This window comes from Anabrus simplex, chromosome 3 (assembly GCF_040414725.1).
Source record: "Anabrus simplex isolate iqAnaSimp1 chromosome 3, ASM4041472v1, whole genome shotgun sequence".
In the NCBI taxonomy this organism is placed as follows: Eukaryota; Metazoa; Arthropoda; class Insecta; order Orthoptera; family Tettigoniidae; genus Anabrus; species Anabrus simplex.
Genome location: NC_090267.1, coordinates 232,784,995 through 232,806,786, shown reverse-complemented (window position 1 = coordinate 232,806,786; position 21,792 = coordinate 232,784,995). Strand labels below are relative to the sequence as shown.

The window sequence follows — 21,792 nt, the reverse complement described above, 5'->3', positions numbered from 1 at the left end:
AATTTTTATTGGTTTTGGTTACAATCACCCAGCAGGGTCCCCGTTTGAGAAGAAAAACTTCTTTGAACAGCTTGTTGATGTAGTAAATCAGATCAAATTAGCAAATGAAGAAGCGGGAATAATAATAATGGGTGATTTCAATGCAAGGGTTGGCTTAAAGAATCCATTACACGATAAAGAAATTGATGAAATATTAATAGAAAGTAGGAGAAGCAAAGACAAAGAGTGTAACAAAAATGGAGAGAAATTACTGGAAATATGTGCGACATAGGAATTGTACATCTTAAATGGGGGATGGCTGGGGGACGAATCAGGTAACCTAACATATATAGTTGAGTCAGGAGGGAGTGTTATAGACTTGGTGTTGGCATCTAGAGAGGCTTTAACTTTTATTAAGGAAATTCAGGTAAAAAATTGGACAGCGTCTCATCTTTTCCCAGTTGCTATTCGATTACTGTGAGATAAAGACAATCAAGAAGATAAACAACATTTCCACTATGAACAGAGAAAATTAATAAGGTATAGGTGGAGTGAGGAAATGAGAGAAGAATTTAGGGACTACTATAGTGGCAAAACCTTTGACATTTTGAAGATAGGTATGGAGTATACGGTACAGGATAATAACATAGATGAAGCCGTTAGAATGCTTGAAGTGGTATACCGAGGAGTGTAAAGAAAAGAAAAATCAAGTAATCAAGGCTTTGAAAAAATACAGAAATGAGGGATCTCAGGATTTACGAGCAGATTTTTGTAAAAAGAGGAAGGAATACAAAGATTTAATAAGCGGTAGTAAAAGGAACTGGCAGGACAAAGAGGCACAATTATTACTTAAGTACTGTAAAGAAAATGAAACTATGAAAGTATGGAAAAGAATTAGCACAGACGATATAATAACCACAGATGAGGTACTAGATACATTGAAAAAAGGGAAGGGCTGCTAATGGAATTACGTATGAATTTTGGAAAGAGATAGGAAATAACAGCCAGATGCTAGAAATAATAACTAAAACATTTAACAAAATCTTTGATGGCAGAAAATTTCCCAGATGTTGGCAGGAAGGAGTAATTTGCCCGATATACAAAAGAAAGGGAGACAGATCGAACACAAATAACCATAGGGGTATTACCTTGTTGGATTCACTCAGTAAGATCTACACCGGTATTTTAGCTAAAAGAATTATGAATTGAGCAGAAGATTACTCTATACTCTCAGTGTACCAATCAGGATTCAGGAAAAGAATGAGAACTACAGACAATATATTTGTAATCAAAACATTAATAGACAAGTACATAAGGTGGAAAGGTGGCAGATTATACATTGCAGCAATAGACCTTCAAAAAGCTTTTGATTCGGTTAGTAGACGGGCGGTCGTTGCGAAGCTGGCTGGAATAGGAATGTCAATTAAAATGATTAAAGCCATAAAAGAATTATACGCTGAAGTGATATGTTCAATGAAAGTTAAGGAAGATCTAATGGTTGGCAAGATTCACTCGAACATTGGACTTAAGCAGGGATGTAAACTATCACCATATCTGTTTTTGCTTTTTATTAATGATGTAATCGAATGCCAAGGGAAGGAGGATAGGACAAGCCCTTGCTTAAACAACAAAGAGATTCCTGGCCTAGTCTTCGCAGACGACATCCTGCTGCTCTCACTAACGATAGTCGGTATGAAAAGTAGCCTTAAAAAATGTCAGAATACTGTAGTACATGGAATTTGAAAATAAATACCAAGAAAACGAAAGTAATGGTTTGTAAAAGAGGAAATAAATCAAAAAGAAACGAAAAGTGTTGGTGGGTAGATGGTGTTGAATTAGAAGTTGTAAATAAATTAGAATATTTAGGAATTATAACAACATCGAATGGGATGTGGAAAGAACAGATACGTCATGCAAAAATAAAAGGATTGGCCGCCCTATCAAGTATAAGATCTTTAGAAAAAAAGATGCCAAATATGGAATATAAGCTATACAAAAATGTTTTTAATGCTCTTGTGGTATCAAGATCACTGTATGGTGTAGAAATATGGGGTATAGAAGTAGACAATAAAGAACTAGATGTTATAAGTAATAAATTCTGTAAAATAATAATGGGTCTACCAGAATGCTCAGCAAATAGTGGAGCTGGAAGTATATGTGAAAATATCAGCATCCAAGCAGATATAAGCAGGAAAGTAGTAAAATATTGGTTAAGATTAAAAATGGGAGAGGGGAGGGAAATATTGAACCTAGCATACCAACACCAGATGAGACACCTAGATGAGGAATATTGGTTATCGAAAGTAAAAAGTATGCTAGATAAAATAGGAATGGGAGAATGTTGGGACAAAGAGATGAACACCAAAGAGAACAGATTCATTAAAAAATTAATGATTAGAGTGAAGGACATTGAGAAACAGATGATTAGGGCAGAATGTGAAAATAAAAGAACACTAGCAGAATTTTGCGGAATTATTCAAAACATGTCAATAAGAAAGAAAAAAAAAAAAGAATCCCAAATAGGGAACTAAGAGGTGCGTTGTGGTGGCTTATGGGATTATATAAAAACAACGGACTAAGAGAGAACCATAATGAAAATCATTGTTTATTCTGTGGCAAAACAATGGAAGAAGCTCATTTACTGAGAACATGTAAAGGGAACAAATGTACTGAGAACTAAATACGTTGGGGAGGAATATAAATTAAAAGTAGAAAGAGAGAAGGAATTTTATACACTAACTAAATTGTTAAATAAAGAATGGATCATCCCAGGAAGAGTAGCTAAGTTTTTCTGTATTTTAAGAAACATGTGGCAGAAAGAAATAAGAATAGATTAACAATAACGGAAAGTAATGCCATTGTTAGTAAATGTGATGTTGATGAGTGTGATGATAGACAAGTAAACTGGAATTATAAGTAGTATAATTAGGAATGAGAGGTAACATGTAAACAGAATAATGCAATAAGTAGAAACATGAAGACAATGTAAGACACAAGTTCAGCAGAGATGTAATATGATGACTGTACAACAAGTGGTAGTGGACCGTATCAGGAGAGGTAGAAGTGGAATGTTATGACTTGCTGTGTCAGTCAGGTGAGATGAAGGAGGATACTACCTCCACATAGATGGCCTTGCGCCAAGGTGCCAGTGTGCCGTAATGCCGTAATTTATTTTAAATTTGCCATTCTAATTTTAACTTCTCACTTTAATGTAGTAATATAGTAGTAATAGTAGTAGTAATGTAGTAATATATAATATTGTTAAAGTCTAGGACAAAATAAATTATATTCTGTATAGTAATAGTCAATAATTGTGAAAGGGATATGTAAGGCATGTATCATATTTAATGAATTGTAATAAACGAATGCTCTCTCCCCAGCTTCAGGTGATCCTGAACTGGGATACGGGAGTATTCATATTTTAAAAAAAATGTCAATTGTGTGTTTGTACATTTGTTTAGTTATTAGATGTATTACAGTGAGACTAAAGATGGCCAGCCAAGGCCGAAACTAGTCCCTAATTTAGTAATGTAATTCAAAAATATTGCATATTGTAGTATTGAAGAGGTGGACCATTATGACAGTAATTTAATAATTATTACTGTGTTCACAATTCAATACGGATCTAAACCATGAAGTTTATATCCCATGATATTATTTGTGAGGTTATGTCATGAAACATCTGCTGTATATATATTAACATGTGTTTATTTAATGTAAGAACACATAATTAATAGTATATAATTTATTATTACCTGGATGTATGATGTATATGATGTATAATCCAATGTAACATTATCCAGAATAATGTACCTTTGACACAAGATAGTTATAGAAAATTCTTTCTTCTTCTAGAAGCCTGGCCACACAATCTATATAAAGAGCTAGTCCTGAGGATAGTGTGAAGTTGTTTTAATGAGACCTGTGTGGAAGTCGTGGTAGCTGAGCGTTTGAAGTCAAGTCTGTGAATTGGTTTTGTTGGGTGGGTAGTTGATATGCAGCTGTTGCAGTCTCTTCTTATTCTTCGTAATAGTGTTTTGTTTATGAAGATGGTAGTTCATTAGCATGTGCGTATGGAATATGTAAATACAATTTTTAAATAAATAGTGTACACAACTGACAGCATTTTTGGTGCGTCTTTGTGAATACAACAACCTCCCCATCCTATGGATGAATGATGAATCACCATCAGCAGCATCATATGCCTTCACTCCATATGAGCACTGCGGAGAGGTTTGGAATTTAATCCAGGCTTTTGGCACGCAATCTAGTAATTAGAAATTGTATACCATCACCTCTCCTACCCTGCCAGCCAACATTCTGATGGTGAATTTTTTTTCGACCAACAGAACTCAAACTGGCTAACCACGGTGTCAGGCCATTTAGACTTCAGTGCCGTAACGATAATGGCCACCAGGTGGAATAATAATGATAATAATAATAGTGGTACTGGTAGCAGTAGTAATTAAAATACTGCTAAATTGCATTTCAGTAACTGGTCTTAAAAAATGAACAACACCGAGCAAAATGCCATGTGGTTAGGGTCTCGCGGCTGTGAGCTGGCAGTCAGGAGATAGTGGGTTCGAACCCCATTTTGCCAGCCCTTAAGATGGTTTTCCATAGTTTCCAATTTTCACACCCCCTAGCCCTTTCCTACACCATAGTTGCCATAAGATCTGTCTGTGTTGGTGCGACGTAAAACAAATGGCAAAAAAAAAAATAATAATAATAAGTGAACAACGCCCCCTCCCCTTTCCCCGCCATTGAAATTCCATCTACACCACTAAGTAGTACCTACTTTCCAAGTATGATGAAAGAGGAACGAGATTCTATATTGTAGGGGTGATTTGGAGATAGTAATTCAAAGCATAAAGAAAGGTAATTTGGTTTATGAGAATTAACTATTCTGTGGAAAAGAATTAATTAGTGCAGTTTATGATGCTATGGCACCTGAAGCCATGACAGTTTCCTGTAATACTGTATTATACGACTATCATATTTCGATGTATTGAGAACTGAATTACGGTAGTTGGCTATGCGGCACGTGCCTTTTACTAGCATCTGGTTGGTGGTTTTCAGTGGTTTCTCCATTTTCACATCAGGAAAATGCCAGGGCTGTACTTTCTTAAAGCCCATTTAGAAAAAAACCTTGGATCAGCCCATTTCCAAAATGGAGTTGCCTGCAGGAAAGAGGGACCATCACTCTATCTGCATCCCACCAGCCCTCTCCGAAGTCATTAACCGGATAGCGCATAAACAGATGATATCGTACCTAAACCTTAATGCTCTTCTTGATTCACTACAATCAGGATTTTGGAAAGGTCACAGCAAAGGGACAACTTTAATAAAGAATTATAGATGCATTAGACTATTCATGGACAAAAGACACCTGACTATTCTCACACTCTTGGACTTCTGTGGTGCTTTCAACTCTGTCAACGTTCAAATTCATCTTGTTAAATTGCACACACAAGATCTAAATGGTCATAGTTAGTGTATAGTCACTGTAAATAAGGTCTCATTTCGGTGTATATCAATAATCTACCCAATGTTGGTAAATTTAGTAGTATCATGTTTATGCTGACAACCTCCAAATTTACCACCATTCTGTAGAACTTGACCTTCACATAGCTATTCAGAATATGAATGAAGGGCTGGGCTGAGTGGCTCAGCCTGTTGAGGCACTGGCCTTCTGTCCCCAACTTAGCAAGTTTGATTTTGATCCTGGCTCAGTCCAGTGGTATTCAAAGGTGCACAAGTACATCAGTCTCGATTCGGTAGATTTACTGTCACATAAAAGAACTCCTGTGTAACTAAATTCTGGCACCTCAATGCCTCCAAAAAGCATAAAAGTAGTGTGGGATGTTACTGTTGTACATACTATCCGCACACTTTATCTTGGTGCATTTACATCCTAGTGCTGAATCGGTCGACCTCGGCGATCTTCGAGATTCATACTGGCAACCTTTGAAACACAAACTATGAATCGCTTAAGCATCGTTGTGCGACATCTGGCGTAAACTTTACGTACTGGTACTGTTGTTGTTTACACATCAAAGTCAAAGTATAGAATTCATGCTAGGAACAAGATTCGCATCGAGAGATATGTTTTATAATGTTATATAATATGTATGTGACATAGTTGTTGGCTTAAGATGACAACGGTTTAGAAATTTCATATCGATCGATCATATTCGCGATTCAATTCAGATTTCATTTTCATTCAGTTGGCAGCACTATCGATACCAGGACAGCTCCCTCCTTACTCCTCACCCCGTACACAAATGCATCAAGATAAAGTGTGCGGACAGTACTTACATCTTCATTATAGACTGTTATGCCTTTCGGCGTTCAGTCTGCAAGCTTCCTTGAATATACTAAATGCCACCACACTTCCTTCATCATCATCATCACTTCTTCACTCCAGCAAGCCGGGTGCAGTTGTGTACGAGCCTCCTCCAGTTTGTTCTATCCATCCACTGATGCTGCTCATATATGCGACACCAGTTCACATCTCTAATTTCAATGACCTTCAGTGTCAGTTTTTCCCAAACATCACAAGGTCCTCCTCTTGGTCTCTTCCCAGGAACATTGTGGTCAAAGTATGTTCGAGGAGTCTTGTGAGGGTTCATTCTTTTCATGTGACCATACCGTTGCAATCTCTTCACTTCTAGAGTCTCCAGCAAGCTTCTTTCCAATCCAAGCTGTTGTTGGATGTCCACCTTCCTTATTTTATCCATTTTTGTTTTTTGTTTTTCTGTTGCCTGAAGATGACTCTTTGTTGGTTCAGTAAGTGTTGCTGCTTCCAGGCCATACATCAGTATAAGTACTAAATATATTTTGTACAAGCTGATCTTGGAAACTAACGGAAATGTTTCATTCCAAAGTATTTGACGTACAGCGTGATAGAATTTGGAAGCTTTCTGTATTCTGTAACTAATCTCTTGGATGTATGGTATTGTCTGATGGCAGAACACTACCTAAATACTGGAAGTTGTCTACAATATCCATCTCCTCATCTCCAATTCTTAGATGAACAGTTGGAGAGTTTCTACTCATCACCAAGCCAACTGTCTTCATTTTGCTGATTTTGAGACCTAAGGTTGTAAAAGCTTCATGCCAGAGATCTAGTCTAGTTTGTACTTCCGCTTCTGTCTCACCCCATACCATTACATCATCAGCAAAAACCAGGGCATTAGTTGTTGTATCCTTTCTCTCAACTGCTTTTAAAACATCCATTGTGATTATGGAGAGAAGTGGTGAAAGACAACTTCCTTGCTAGACTCCACTCTTCGTTTCAAACCAACCTGACCTTCCATTCTGGACCTGGACACAACACTTGGTTTCATCATATAATCGTACTCGTGCTGTGATGTCATCGGGCACTTTCTTATGTCTCAAACATTCCCATATATGCCTGCGTGGTACATGGTCATATGCTTTCTCGATGTCCAGAAAAACAGTTATAAGTGTTTTACCTTTCTCCCAATACTTCTCATAGAGCATTCTGGTGGCAAAAATGAGGTTTAAATCCATGTTGTTTCTCCTCAAGTGTAGGTTCAACATATTTCCTAATCCTGCTTTCAAGGATGGATTCGTAGATTTTGAGGCCATGTGACAGCAGACTTATACCTCTGTAGTTTGTACATTTCTTTCTATCACCTATTTTCAACAATGGGATGATGACTCCTTGCTTCCAGTCATTGGGTATTACATTTTCTTTCCAGATTCTACTTAGTACCCTGTACATCCACTGTTGTCCTACCTCTCCTAGTGCTTTGATCATCTCAACACTTAATTCATCTGATCCAGTTGATGTGTTTGTTTTTCAGCTTTGATATTGCTGTCTCTACTTCCAGTCATGTCAGATTAGTGGTATTTGTGCTGCCAAAATCATAAGGTTCATCGTCTAATGGGGTGACATTTTCATAACAGTTCAGCAAAGTTTTGAAGTGCCTTTGGAACTCGTGTAATATTTTGGTCTTATCCCTAGTCACCTCACCATTAGGAAGTTCTACAGATTGGATAGATTCATTTTGTGTTCTTCTATTCTTAACAATACTGTGTAACAGTTTTTTATTTCCATCCTGCATTATTTTGGTAGCGAGATCTTCCTTGCATTTCTGCTTTTCAGCTACAACCAACTGTTTGAATTTTTTCTTTCTGTAAAGTGACAGCTTCTCCTCTATTTCTTGTTGATCTCCCTGCGTTCTTGCTTGATATAAGGATCTTCTTGTACGGTCTCTCATTGATAGCCTTTTTAATATCATCATTCCACCAGGCAGTTTCTTTAGGTTTTCTTATTTGACTCTGTCATTCACATTTTTTTTCTGCTGTACCAACCACAACCTTCTTTAGAGTATCCCATTCTTCATCTACCAATTTCAGTTCTTCTCTTGGCAACAACCTGTGGACACCTTCCCTGAATTCTTCCTTTACACTTGGCTCGGTTAGTCACCAAGTTTTTATTTTTGGGACTCTTTTGTTACAGACTTTGGGAGGTCTTTTCTCTGCAATAACTGCAACCAACAGTCTATGGTCTCCACCAAGGTCTTCACTTGGAATGACCTTAACATCATTGACATTTCTCCATACATTTTGATCTATCACAATATAATCTATTACTGTACCTATTTTATCATCCCAGCCATATATTGTGATTTTATGGGAGTCCCTTTTCTTGAACCAAGTGTTATGCACTATCAGGTTGTTTCTCATGCATAGATGTAGCATATATTCTTCCTCTTCATTTCTCTTTCCCATTCCATGAGGCCCCAGTATGGATTCATATCCTGTTCGTTGTGAGCCAACTTGTGAATTAAAATCACCCATTACAATTAGATTGTCATACTCAGTGTGTTCTTCCAAGTTATTAAGGAAGTTGGCCTTTTCCTCTTTTGAGCATCCTACCTGTGGAGCATAGACTTGGATCACATTGTACTTTTTCCCTCCTAAGTTCACAGATAACTTAATTATCCTTTCACTAACAAACTCAACTTCACTACAAGCATCTATGTCTTTATGTATTAAAAATCCTACTCCATTCTTAGACTCTACTTCATTTCCAGACCAGTGGAGAACGGGCGAGTTGGCAGTGCTCGTAGAGGCGCGCGGCTGTGAGCTTGCATCCGGGAGATAGTAGGTTCGAATCCCACTATCGGCAGCCCTGAAGATGGTTTTCCGTGGTTTCCCATTTTCACACCAGGCAAATGCTGGGGCTGTACCTTAATTAAGGCCACGGCCGCTTCCTTCCAACTCCTAGGCCTTTCCTATCCCATCGTCGCCATAAGACCAGTGTCGGTGCGACGTAAAGCCCCTAGCAAAAAAAAAAAAAGACCAGTGGAGACTATAGTCCAATCTGATATTCATTTTCCCACTTTTCTTCCACTTTGTTTCACTCAGGCCCATGATCAGAAGTTTCCTCCTTTCCATGAGGTCGACCAGCTCTTCAGTTTTTTTTTTTTGTCAGGATATTTTATGTTCCCACTCTGATACTTTGTCTTCGTTTGGTTTGGGTAGCTGGTGTAACATCGGGCTGTAAACTTTCATTCGCACCAAACTGTTGTTGTTGTTGTTGTTGTTGTTGTTGTTGTGAATTTCTACATCCGAGGCTCATATTATTCTTGAAAGCAACTTCTTCAGTAATCCCTCTGTTGACCTGCTGAGCCTAACAGAGACGGAGATTTTCTTTCAGGGTTTTCTCCCTTAGCCTTTGGTGTCCAGTCACCTCGACCTACAAGGCAGCAGGTTGTACTCATATTAATCCCTGAATACAGGGCTGCCTCTTCCGGCATCTCCACCGTACCGAAGTCCACCTTCTCCGCTGTAGAAGTCGTTGAGGTCTTCACTCGTAACCATGAGCTGGGACCCTTACCAGATGTTACACACCGGGTGAGTGTGCTCTGGGACTCACACAGGCAGGGGTGCCACTTCCTGGGTAGGGCTGCCTCCGAAAAGGGTCCCTACCTGCTACCTGCTATGCTTCCTTAAATTTACTAAATGCCACCACAATCCTCTGTTTGTAACTAGTGGTTTCATTTAGTTATACCTCTTACCTTTAAATCCTTAGAAACTGAGTCTAACCATCGTTGTGTTGGTCTCCCTCTACTCCTTAATCAAGGCCATGGTCACTTCCTTCCCCTTCCTATCCCATTGTCGCTATAAGACCTATCTGTGTCATTGTGACATAAAGCATATTAAAAGGAAAAAAATCGTTGTACTTGTAGTGAAGCAACGTGGTAAGAGTGGCTTACTTGGCTAGGAAATGAAAGACTGCTCATAATAGTGTCTAGTCTCCTCGTGTGCTGTTGAGCACATTGGGTGACGAGGTCTCTACTGCTGTTGGTTCCCCATGAGCAATTCTGCATCATTTCAGGGTGCACGAATGAGCTTGGGTTTACCAAGTTCCTGGTGCATGACCACTCAAGAGTATACAATGTAGGAACATATGAAGGATATGGCCACATGATTGGAGTCACCGTTGTGCACCGGTGATGTGAAGGCCAGGAAAGATGCCGCATTGCAGCACCTCCTTGTTTGTTGCTTTGAGGATTCATTGCAAGCAGCGGTGTACCGTCTTAATGACATCTTTCACGTTTCGCTCGCATAGTGTGTGATGGGGAGGACAATGTGTAGCTTGATGTTGTTAGAAATAGTGGCTGCTAACAATGTGGGTTAGAGTCGATGGAAAAGGTTTGGCTTTCCCAATAGGAACCCATCATAGAATGGCAACATAAAAACTTTTTTTAAAATGAAATGTCATTACGATCCAGGGAGAAAGAAATGGACACATTTCTGTGTGGGTATTTCTTGCTCTTTGTTTTTTCTCTTCTCCAGGTTGTCTGTGTTGTCTCTGTCATGTATTTGTTGTGCTTGTAGTTACCTGATTGCTCTGTGAAAGAGTTTATGGTTAAATGGTATAATTTTTTTGCTTTGCCAGATTCCATCGAGAGGACATGTTGGCTATGATGCTGTCTCAAATCGAAGGCTCAGGCTCGGGGGTGAAGAGAGTCCCATCCTATGTGGCTCCGGACTTGGCAGCTGATATTCGCAGACATGTCGCAGCCAATATTCGACAACGTAAGGGTTCGTTTCCCTGCCACTTTGTGACTGAAATCACAACCTTCGCTTTACCTGCTGGTAAGTACATATTTTTATTGTTGCCCTCTGTTGAAGTAACTGTTCATTTATAGCAGATTCCATTACATAAAACAAAGGAAAATTTATGAAGTGAATGTATATACATGAAAGAACATGGTTTGGTCCATAGTTTATTTAACAAAACAAATCCTTTAGGTCATTAGTTGAGGTTTAGTCTCCTGATCCTAAGATCATGGGTTCAATCCCGGCAGAGGTAGTCAGATTTTTGAAGGGAGGAGGAAAGTCCATTTCTCCATGTCATACGATGTCAGTATACAAAAGATCTCTGGTGACACATTTGGTGTTTATCCGGCAAAGTTAATTAAAACTCGGCCATAGATGCCCAGGGAGATTTGGTTTACTCTGCAGTCCAGTAAGTTTAGAGTAAAATAGATTTTTTAAAAAATTTTATTTAATTTTTTTAATTTTTTTTTCTAGTTGCTTTACGTCGCACCGACACAGGTAGGTCTTATGGCGACGATGGGACAGGAAAGGGCTAGGAGTGGGAAGGAAGCGGCCGTGGCCTTAATTAAGGTACAACCCCAGCATTTGCCTGGTGTGAAAATGGGAAACCGAATACTGGATACTGTTAGGCATAGATATCAAGGATAATTAAATAAAAAACCACCTATTCAATTCAAGCTGAGATCGAGGCTAACATTTCTAAACTCCCTTTAGAAACACAAAATGATACCAGATTTGAGGTAAAAAAGAAACTACCAAAACTAGCGGAAGAAATAAACGCATATTCAAATTTCGACCACAAAAAATTGATCCAGAACGTAAAAAAGAAAATAGACGACAACAACATTATTGTCACAAAAGCGGACAAAGGAGGATCCACAGTTCTCCTAGATCAAAACACATACATTCAAAAAACAGAAGACTTTTTTAAGGACAAAATATACACAATAGTCAACAAAGATCCAACCACGAGAATTCAGCGAAATCTAAAAACTCTAATAAGAAGTTCTAACTTTCTTTTCAATGAACAAGAACAACAAAAACTTTTTAACATGAACCCTAGTATTCCGACAGCCAGAGCCTTACCAAAGATTCATAAGAAGGACATTCCAATACGCCCTATCATAAACTGTAGAAACAGCCCCACCTATAAAGTATCAAAATTCATTCACGGCTTTCTAAAAAAACATTACGTATTCAATAATAAACACCCTTTAAAAAATTCATTCACTTTTTGCGAAATTTTAAACAAGTTTAAGCTGCGCCCCAATCACTCAATGTGCTCCTATGACGTCGTAAATATGTACCCAAACATCCCTACCAAAGAAACTGTAAGAATTATCAGTGATAATATCAATAAACACAGCGACCTTAGTAAGATGGAAATTGAAGAATTCATGAAGATATTAAATTTTGTCTTAAGCAACAACTTTTTCTCTTTCAATGGAAAGTTTTACCAACAAAAAGGCTTAGCGATGGGCGACCCTCTTTCTGGCATCTTAGCAGACATTTATATGGACATAATAGAACACACAAAAATTATAACACAAATAAAACGCGTATGTTTATGGCTGAGATTTGTAGACGATACCTTCATAATTTTCGACAAAAATGTCACTAATAGTGACGAGATCTTGGAGTCCCTAAACAAAATTGACCCCAATGTTAAGTTTACTAAAGAGGATGAGGTTAGGAACTCATTAAACTTTTTGGACTTAACTATTACACGCGGACATAATACCTTCGATTTTCGAATATACAGGAAACCTACACACTCTCCCTTAACTATTATGAATTCATCCATACACCCCAAGTCCCAAAAACAAGCCTCTTTCTATAATTTAATTTATAGAGCTTTAAAAATTCCTCTTTCTCCCAACAATTTAAAAATTGAACTGAAGTACATAAGGAATCTTGCTCAACTGAACGGGTTTAAAATAGATATGGTCAACCGTTTGATTAATAAAATCAAAATTAAATTGTCCACTAACCTCATCCCAGAAAAACCTAAAAAAAACCAGTTTCGCCACATTTACATATAACAACCCAGCCGTCCATCAGATCTCAAATACTTTAAAGAAGCACAATATCAATATAGCCTTCAGGACAGTTAACACTAATCGAAACATGTTTTTTAACCACAACAAGGTCAATCACAATAGCAACCATTATTCAAGGTCCGGCATATATAAACTAACATGTACACAATGTGGTTTTTCTTATATCGGACAGACTGGCCGCAGCTTTAACACGAGATATCTGGAACATTATAACGCTCAAAAACACAATAAGTACTCAGCGATGAGCCAACATATGAGAGAAACGGGCCATCACTTTACATCCATAGAGAAAGATCTTACCATCATTACAAGTTACATGGAAAGTATTGAATAGGTGGTTTTTTATTTAATTATCCTTGATATCTATGCCTAACGTCATCTTCAATACGGAACAATAATGAGAGTTGTTACTTGTAATACTGGATACTGGCCGCACTTAAGCGACTGCAGCTATCAAGCTCGGTAAAATAGATCATTGAGATTGATGAGCAGGTGGGCAGATGTCATCAAATTAAAATGTCTGCTCATGGGTAGCTGAGGTCATATTATTATTATTATTATTATTATTATTATTATTATTATTATTATTATTATTATTATTATTATTATTATTATTAACAAAATTTACTCAATATAAAATGTCTACGTGGTTCTACATGCAAGGTTTATCTCAGTGGATCTTATTTTTGTCTTATTTCCAACCATTTATTATTCAAGCTCCATTTACACTGATCAGCCAGAACAATATGACCACCTACCTAATAGCCAGTTATGTCCACCTTTGGCACCGATAAGAGTGGCGATGCGTCTTGGAATGGAAGCAATTCTGCCTTGGTAGGTTGCTGGAGGGAGTTGGCACCACATCTGCACACACAAGTCACCTAATTCTCGTAAATTCCAGGGAGTGGTGCGATGAGCTCTGATGCCACGTTCAATCACATCTAAGATGTGTTTGATCGGGTTAAGATCTGGCGAGTTGGGGACCAGTACTTCAGTTGCAACTTGCCACTGCCTTCCTCGAACCACTCCATCACACTCTTGGCCTTGTGACATGGTGCATTATCTTGTTGAAAAATGCCACTGCTGTTGGGAAACATGATCGTTAATTAAAATATAAACAAAATAGCAGAATCGTTGAATGGCTGATAGTTGGCAGTTGTCACTGACTCATGTTTCTACCCAATATTAACACATAAGCTGTCATTTATAAGTCACCAGTATTGAAATGAGTTTAGTTAACACTTCTGTTAATTACTTTCCAGAGGCGTCTTTGTACACTTTATTAGTGGTCTCTCCACTTGGGGCAAGAACCCAGCCGAACAGTGTTTGCTCTGGAACATGTACATGTACGTGTGATTTCCTGGGGAAGGAACATGAAAATAAAATAAAATAAAATAAAATGCTTATGACCTCTTTTTTTGTGGTGTAAAACTGAACTTTAAGTCACATGCTGAGCTTTATTTTGTGATACAACTGACCCTTTGTCCATTATTTTGGGTTTCCGCAGATAAAACATGCTCATGTTTAGTAGATACCTACATAGGTGCCATTTCTGGAACACATACAAGCGTAATTTCCTGGAGAACCATTTACTGTATTACATGAGTAACCAACTGAAGTTTTGAGTACTACCTCCTAAGATTTTTAATCACTGATATCAGGAATCACTCAGTTTGTAGCAAAGGTCTTCACTAAAATTATTCTTACCTAACTGGAGTCTGTATCGATACACCAGGTTTTCTTTCAATAAACATAAAAATTTACTATGTCAAATTACGGGCTGGATAGCTTTATGTATCGATACCAAAACTGCAAATATCAAATAGCAAGTGTGGTACTGATATAGGTAATATCGTAATGTCCTTACACACACAAATTAGCTGAAGAATATATTACTACATACACATATTCCCTTTTTCCCCACCATGTCACTTGCTGGAAAAAATTGAAAATTCCTTTTATTTATACTGTACCTTGCTAGTCAGGTCGGTTATATCCTGATACCATTCGCGACAGTAGACGGTACTACCTGCAACTGTCTGGACGAGTGTTGGGTGGCCTTTACCAAACCTGTCAAACTAAGAGAGAACCAATGGCTAAGGGCAGAGGAGTTCACCCGTAGAGGGCTTGTTGAAGCCTGGAAATGGCACATAAATTCAACAGGAAGCTGCTGCCTTGCAGATATGCAGGGGACTGCTAGAGACTGAAAATCTTCTGTAATGTTAGGCCTAGCAAGTCGGTTGGAGAGTAACTGTAATCGCTTTCAACACTTATAGGAGCCTCAGATGCAAACAAAGAACTCGGAGCAGACAACAGCACCTGCAGCCCCATGCCAGGTATGATGGCATACAGCCTGATGATAGGTCAGGTCTTGCAAATATTTGCAACATCACTGGGGAAAACAACACACTTGAATAGGAACGAGCAGTGTACTGAGTTTGACTGGGAAATGTGAAGAGTTAGTGGACATCATGGAGAGAAGGAAAATATCAATCATAGGACTGAGTGAAACTAACAGAAAGGTAAAGGGAAGAAAGAGTTGGTGAAGAACTATACTTCTACAGGAATGGTAACAACAGAGAGGTGAGAAATGGAGTAGGATTGATAGTGGCAAACAAGTTAGATGGTATTACAGAGATCCAGTACATAAGTAAGAGGATTATAAAGGCAACAGTTCACCTAGGGAAAGAGAAGCTAACACTGGTGCAAGTGCACAGCACCCCCACCCAGACAGGTTGCAGTCAAGATGAAAAGAACAAGTTTCTGGAAGACCTAAAAGAGCAGTAAATAGAAGGCAATAATCATCAGGGACCTCAACGCACAGCTCGGGACAGACAGGAATGGCTATGGCTATGAGAAGATGATGGGACCACATGGTCATAGGGGAAGGAAATCACAAGGGAAACATCTCCTAGGCTTCTGCATAAGAAACTGCTTGGTAGTAAAAAACAGTTGGTTCAACAAGATAGTCGGTCACAAGATTACCCGATACAGCTGGGATGGACAGAACAAGAGAGTCATTGATTATGTCATTAAAGATAAAGAAAGAAGTAGACTTGTACCCAACGTCAAGGTGATTGCAAGTGAGAACCTCAATAGCAGCCGTCGGTTATTAGTACCAGATCTGAAAGACGTTAATGTACCAAAGATAACAGCTAGGAAATTACCTAAAATTAAGATGTGGTAACCACAACGAATTGGAAAGAACACAGACTATCAGGACCGTGTAAGAGGACAACTGCATACAGAAAAAATGGAGAGTGGTGAGGCAGAATGGAAAAGATATAAAACCATCTTGATAAAAGAAGCAGGAAGACAAGGGCGAGAATAAGGGAGAAAGAGACACACTGGTGGAATGGAAGAGTAAGATTCTCAATAAGGGAAAGGAACATAGCACAAAAGGAATGAGATTGAGTGAAATCCAAGCCAGAACAGGTAAGGGACGAAGGAAAGATCAAGGACCTTGAGCAAGTTTACTGGGACAAGAAACTGAGAGTTAAAAGAGTAGTAGAAGAGGAGAAGATAAAGTGCTGGGAGAAATTTCCTCAAAAACTGGAGGAAGATGGCAGAGGCAATATGAAACTAACTTATTCAGAGTAATCAAAAACAAAAGGAATTCAGTTAAAACCATCAAAGCAATTGAGGATCGCAATGGAAATCTAACCAGCAAAAGAGGGGACATTAGAGAGGTTCATGGGAATCATTTTGATCACCTATTGAACATGATAGAAGCAGATCAGAGAAAAAAAGAACCAGCCGGTGAAGCCTACACCAAGGGACCTCCCATTACATGAACAGAAACAGCCTTTAAATCAACATGGACATGATTAAAGCAGCAGGAGTCCAGGGTTTACAGTGGCTACACAGGGTGCTCAATGCAGTTTGAAAACATGGCAGGATACCTACTGATTGGTGCAGGAAAGGAAATCGCCGAAAATGCTCCAACTACCGGGGAGTAACACTCCTTTCTCATGGGCTTAAGATTCTTGAGAAAATGTTAGAGAGCAGATTGCAAGTCATCTTAGAGCCACAGTTAGAAGAGGAACAGTATGTCATTATGCCTATCAGGTCCACAACAGTTCTAATCTTCAATGTCCATATGTTAATGGAGAAATATTGGGGAAAAGGCAGAGATCTGTTTATGGTTTTCCTTGATATTGAGAAGGAATATGCATTGCAAGAGAGAATATATGGGAATGCCTGAGAAAAGGGAATATGCCGGATGACTGGTGAGCAAAGTTCAGATGTTGTATGAGTACTGTACCAGCTATGTGCAATTAGGTGATGGACGTTCATCCTGGTTCCAGATTAAAAGTGGAGTCCAGCAAGGCAGTGCACTATCCCCATTGTTGTTGATCAACATCATGGATGACATAATGAAGAACATGAAAAAAACCTCTGGTGAACTAAATGCAATGTCTTTTGCTGATGACTCTAAGATCTGGAGAGAAACTGAGGAACAAGTACAGTTGAGACTCAATGGATGGAAGGTTAAGTTCCATGAATTCAATTTCAAGATAAGCCAACCCAAAACAATAAACCCAAGGCAATAAACAGAGAGGGATGACCAGCAAACATCATGCTAGGAAACCATTCACTGGAAAGTTTGGAAAACTTTACATACCTTGGCAGTATAATATCTCGAGATACACTAGCCACAAAGGAGGTGGCAAATAAGAGTGCAGAAGAGCTCTCACTTTTACCAGCAAGTATGAACACTCCAGTGGGATCCCAAAGTACCAACAAAATCAAAGCTGGTGATGTTCAATCAGTACTTCATTCCAGTCTTAACCTATGGTATCAAAATCTGCACCTTCACTAAGAAGGACTCGTTATGGTTGCTGGCATGTGAGATGAAGTTTCTGAGGTCCACAATTCAAAAAACAAAACTGGACAACTTATGGAATGACATGTTTAGAAAGGAAGCTAGGATTGAGACATCATTGTTAGATTGGATCAGCATGTAATGAGGATGGAGCCAATAATAATAGCTAATGTTAACTTCGAGAGACTTGCAGCAGGAGAACGGACCCATTGGATGGACATCATGAAGATGGACATTTGCAGATCAGGGAAGGACACTGGAGGATGTCAATTACCTGGATCCGCCCAAGATTTTATTTTTTGAGAATCAACTTGTAGCTTTTAGCATTGGGTAATGTGCATATGAAGATCCTGGAAAAACTTTAATTTTATTTATTTGACATGTAACTTCTGAGAAAAGGCTCGTGCCATATATGGCATGCTGGGCAGTTTGTTTCATATACAGGAATTTGGATGTTATTCCGAATTTGGCTTATTGATATGCTTTCATCCAATACTTTCTTTTGTAAATCATCAATATACAAGTTTTTCTTCAATACAGTGAAACTCGGTTAAGAAGTCCCCGCATAAGAAGTTTTCATGCCTAAGAAGTGTGATATTCTTGCTCCCTTGATTGGTTGCATTAAGATGTATGTATATTTTTCCCATTTTAAGTGTTCTGTTGTATATATATTTCCCGGTTAAACAGTTCAGATTTTAGCCCCTTGAGATATGAAACGTCCACTCAATGCAGCTCATGGTTAGAACCCTCCAGTCTCTGCACAAGTTGCACCCTGTGTTAGACCGTTTGCACTCTTGTGGTGTGTCTCTGGTGTCACGGAGCCTGTCCGGGCTTCCCAAGGCCACACGATGTCACTCTGTGGCAACACTTAACGCCAAATGCTCACTCTCACCTTGTGGAATTGAATCGAACCCATCAGTCGAAATTTCTACTCCACCGTTCACATCCAGAATAGAATCGAATGGAGTTCTATGCGGGAAACATAAATCACGCAGTGGATGGTTTGATAAAAATTTAATGCAGTAAGTTGTGTGCCACTGCAGGGTGAAGTCATTAGTCGAGGTGACTTGAACATTAATTAAAAACCATAAAATGTAATTGTCCACAACAGATCAGCTTCTTATGCATTACTGTTTGTTAGGAATACATGTACGACAAACGTAGGGAATGCCACTTATAAAATTGTTCACAGTAAATACTGTATAATAAACACTTAAAGATACGTACATTCCAAGCTATGTCAGTTATTGTACTGACATACCATACTGTATATGGACTCCAACATGATAATATGATTCTGAAATAAGGTCAACAATAATTGCAAAATAAACTAAGTACCTTCTTCTTGAGGTGCCTTCTCCTAGCGGAGGTTAGTGCTCCACATAGCCGGCTCCGTACGTGATGTTGCAACGTGGAAAGAATCTTCTGAAGTACATTTGTGTCATCTTCAGTTGTCCTTCAGCCATGAATTCCTCCTCCTGCCTACAGACCTTTTCCCCTGTATCTTACCTTCAATGATGAGTTGTAATAGCTGGAATAGCTGGTACTTCTTGCCTCTCATAATGTGCCCTAGACATTCGGTTTTCCTTTTTTTTTTTTTTTTTTTTTTTTTTTGCAGTAAATAGTAGTTCTTTTTGTTTCTTCATGCGATGAAGGACTTCGTCATTCGAAATTTTCAGCACCCAAGGTATTCGGAGTAGGCGGCAATATAGATACATTTCAAAAGCATCAATTCTTTTTTCCAGATTTTGGTCAAGGGTCCAGCTTTCACGTCCAAAGGGAAAAATGGAGAACACATAGCACTGAATCATTCGCATTCTCAATTGCAGATTTAGATCCGATCCTGTAAATTGCTGTTACATGCTAAAAATTGTCTCCTGGCCTGTTCTATTCTAGATTATATCTCTCTCTTGGAATCACATTCCTCATCTAGCACAGTGTCCAAGTATTTGAAGGAGGATTCTTGTTCAGTCTTATTGCCTTTTATTGACAGGGTTGCTTGGATTTTTCTTTTAGAGAAGACTACAAAGTTGGTCTTGGAAGCGTTGACAAACAAGCCAACGGTACCGTATATGCCTAATGTACCCCGAAATTGAATATTCTAACCTGTTTGATTTTTCATTCCCTTGCTTATTTCCTTTGAGGCATTGTGTATTACATTGTTGCAATAATACACATAGGTCTTATCGTAGAGGAAATTATGTTTCTCTACTAAACTGGTAAGATTTTCAGTGTCCATTATTAGTGAGGTGAATAAACTATTACGGAATAAAACTTCCGACTCTATGCAGGAAACAGCCGTCTGAAAGATCCCGATCATCGAACAAATGTTGACGTTGTTGGGTGTTGGTGCGAGAGGGCCTGAGAGAGAGAGAGAGAGAGAGAGAGAGACTCTCTCTCTCTCTCTCTCTCTCTCTCTGCTGTACCATGTGTTGGTATAAAATTCAAAGTTATTTTTATTTTTACCTTTATAGAGCTAAACATTTTATTCTCATGTCACTCATTATTACATTGCATTATTAGTAGTTTTGATTGATTTTGAAGTAAAGGAACTAGGTGCCTTTAATGCTTTATTAACTTGATATGTCTTGCTTATGTGATATCACATAACTTGATGATGAAGATGACTGTTGCATGCCTAACAATTTTTAACAATACAAAATCATCCGACCAATCGGAAATAGGCTCGGAAACTGCCAACTTCAGTTAATGAAATAAATTATTGAAAATTGAAATTCTCTTCGTGATATTTTGCCCCTCTTGAAAGGAGTTCTTTCAACTAACTATTGTAATCTTATACCTGTTGTAAAAATACTATTCTTATCATATGCGTGAATACAAAACTCTATACATACATATTTTTATGACTAAAAGAAAGAAATATTGAAATTATATCTTTGATGGTAAATATCACAAATTTAGAGATATTACAGGAAATCTTTAATTCTGTTCTTGTCATCCCTTTCAATGGGAAGAGGGCACATCTTCTTGATGCTTCGGGTGAATGTTCCACTAGCCGTTCGAACGGTAACAACCCTCACCTCACCATCTCATCCAAGGTGAACTTGAACTATCCTATCCCTAGGCCATTCTAGAGGGGCGATGTTGTCCTCAGTAAACAGCACTAAGTAATCAACATCAGTACGTCAATTGGTATTGTGCCATATGACGCATTTTTGTAATTCTTGCAAGTATTCTCACTGCCATCTCTGCCACAACTGCTGCTGAATTTTCTGCAAATGCTGCCAACATGACAAAAGTGGTTATCGGGTTCTCTTAACACATCCCTTTGCACAGGTTGCACGATCGAGTCACTTAAAAGAAAATGTGCTATATTATTTGGATTATTCGGCAAGGGAGTAAGGTGACATGAATTTAATACAGCCTCAATATCACACAGAATAGTGTAGGTTTCCTCGAAAGCTAGCATACGCACCTGTGTTTCAGTTAGCAAATATCTTTTCATCATATTTACAGCTGCTGCCCACAATCCTCCAAAGTGGGGTGACCGGGGAGGAATGAAATTCCATTCTATCTGCTTCTGAGTGAGTGAGGAGGTAATACTTGTTGACCCCCTTTCCAAAAAGGACTGGATATCTTGTGGTGCATTGGCTGCTCCAATGAAATTCTCCCCATTATCAGAGAAGAGCAGCTTGCACAAACCTCTTCTCGCCGTAAAGCATTGCAGTGCAGCTAAGAAAGCTTGATCGTTAGCTCTGATGCTAACTCCAAATGCCTTGGTACTGAAGCATGTAAATACAGCTACATAACTCTTGTAAGTATGAATGCAGCCTCTTCTATGGCTTTCTCTTACAGATATTTGGA

At 38.6% G+C, this 21,792-nt stretch overlaps 1 protein-coding gene across 2 annotated transcripts in view; it reads left to right on the top strand.

Moving 5' to 3' along the window:
- Positions 1 to 21,792, top strand: part of trbd (trabid) — a 221,841-nt gene that overhangs the window by 100,131 nt on the left and 99,918 nt on the right. For both annotated transcript variants that reach the window (XM_067142911.2, XM_067142910.2), the window contains exon 4: positions 10,919 to 11,118. In XM_067142911.2, the coding sequence (XP_066999012.1) occupies positions 10,919 to 11,118 (200 nt within the window). The remainder of the gene's footprint in view (positions 1 to 10,918; positions 11,119 to 21,792) is intronic.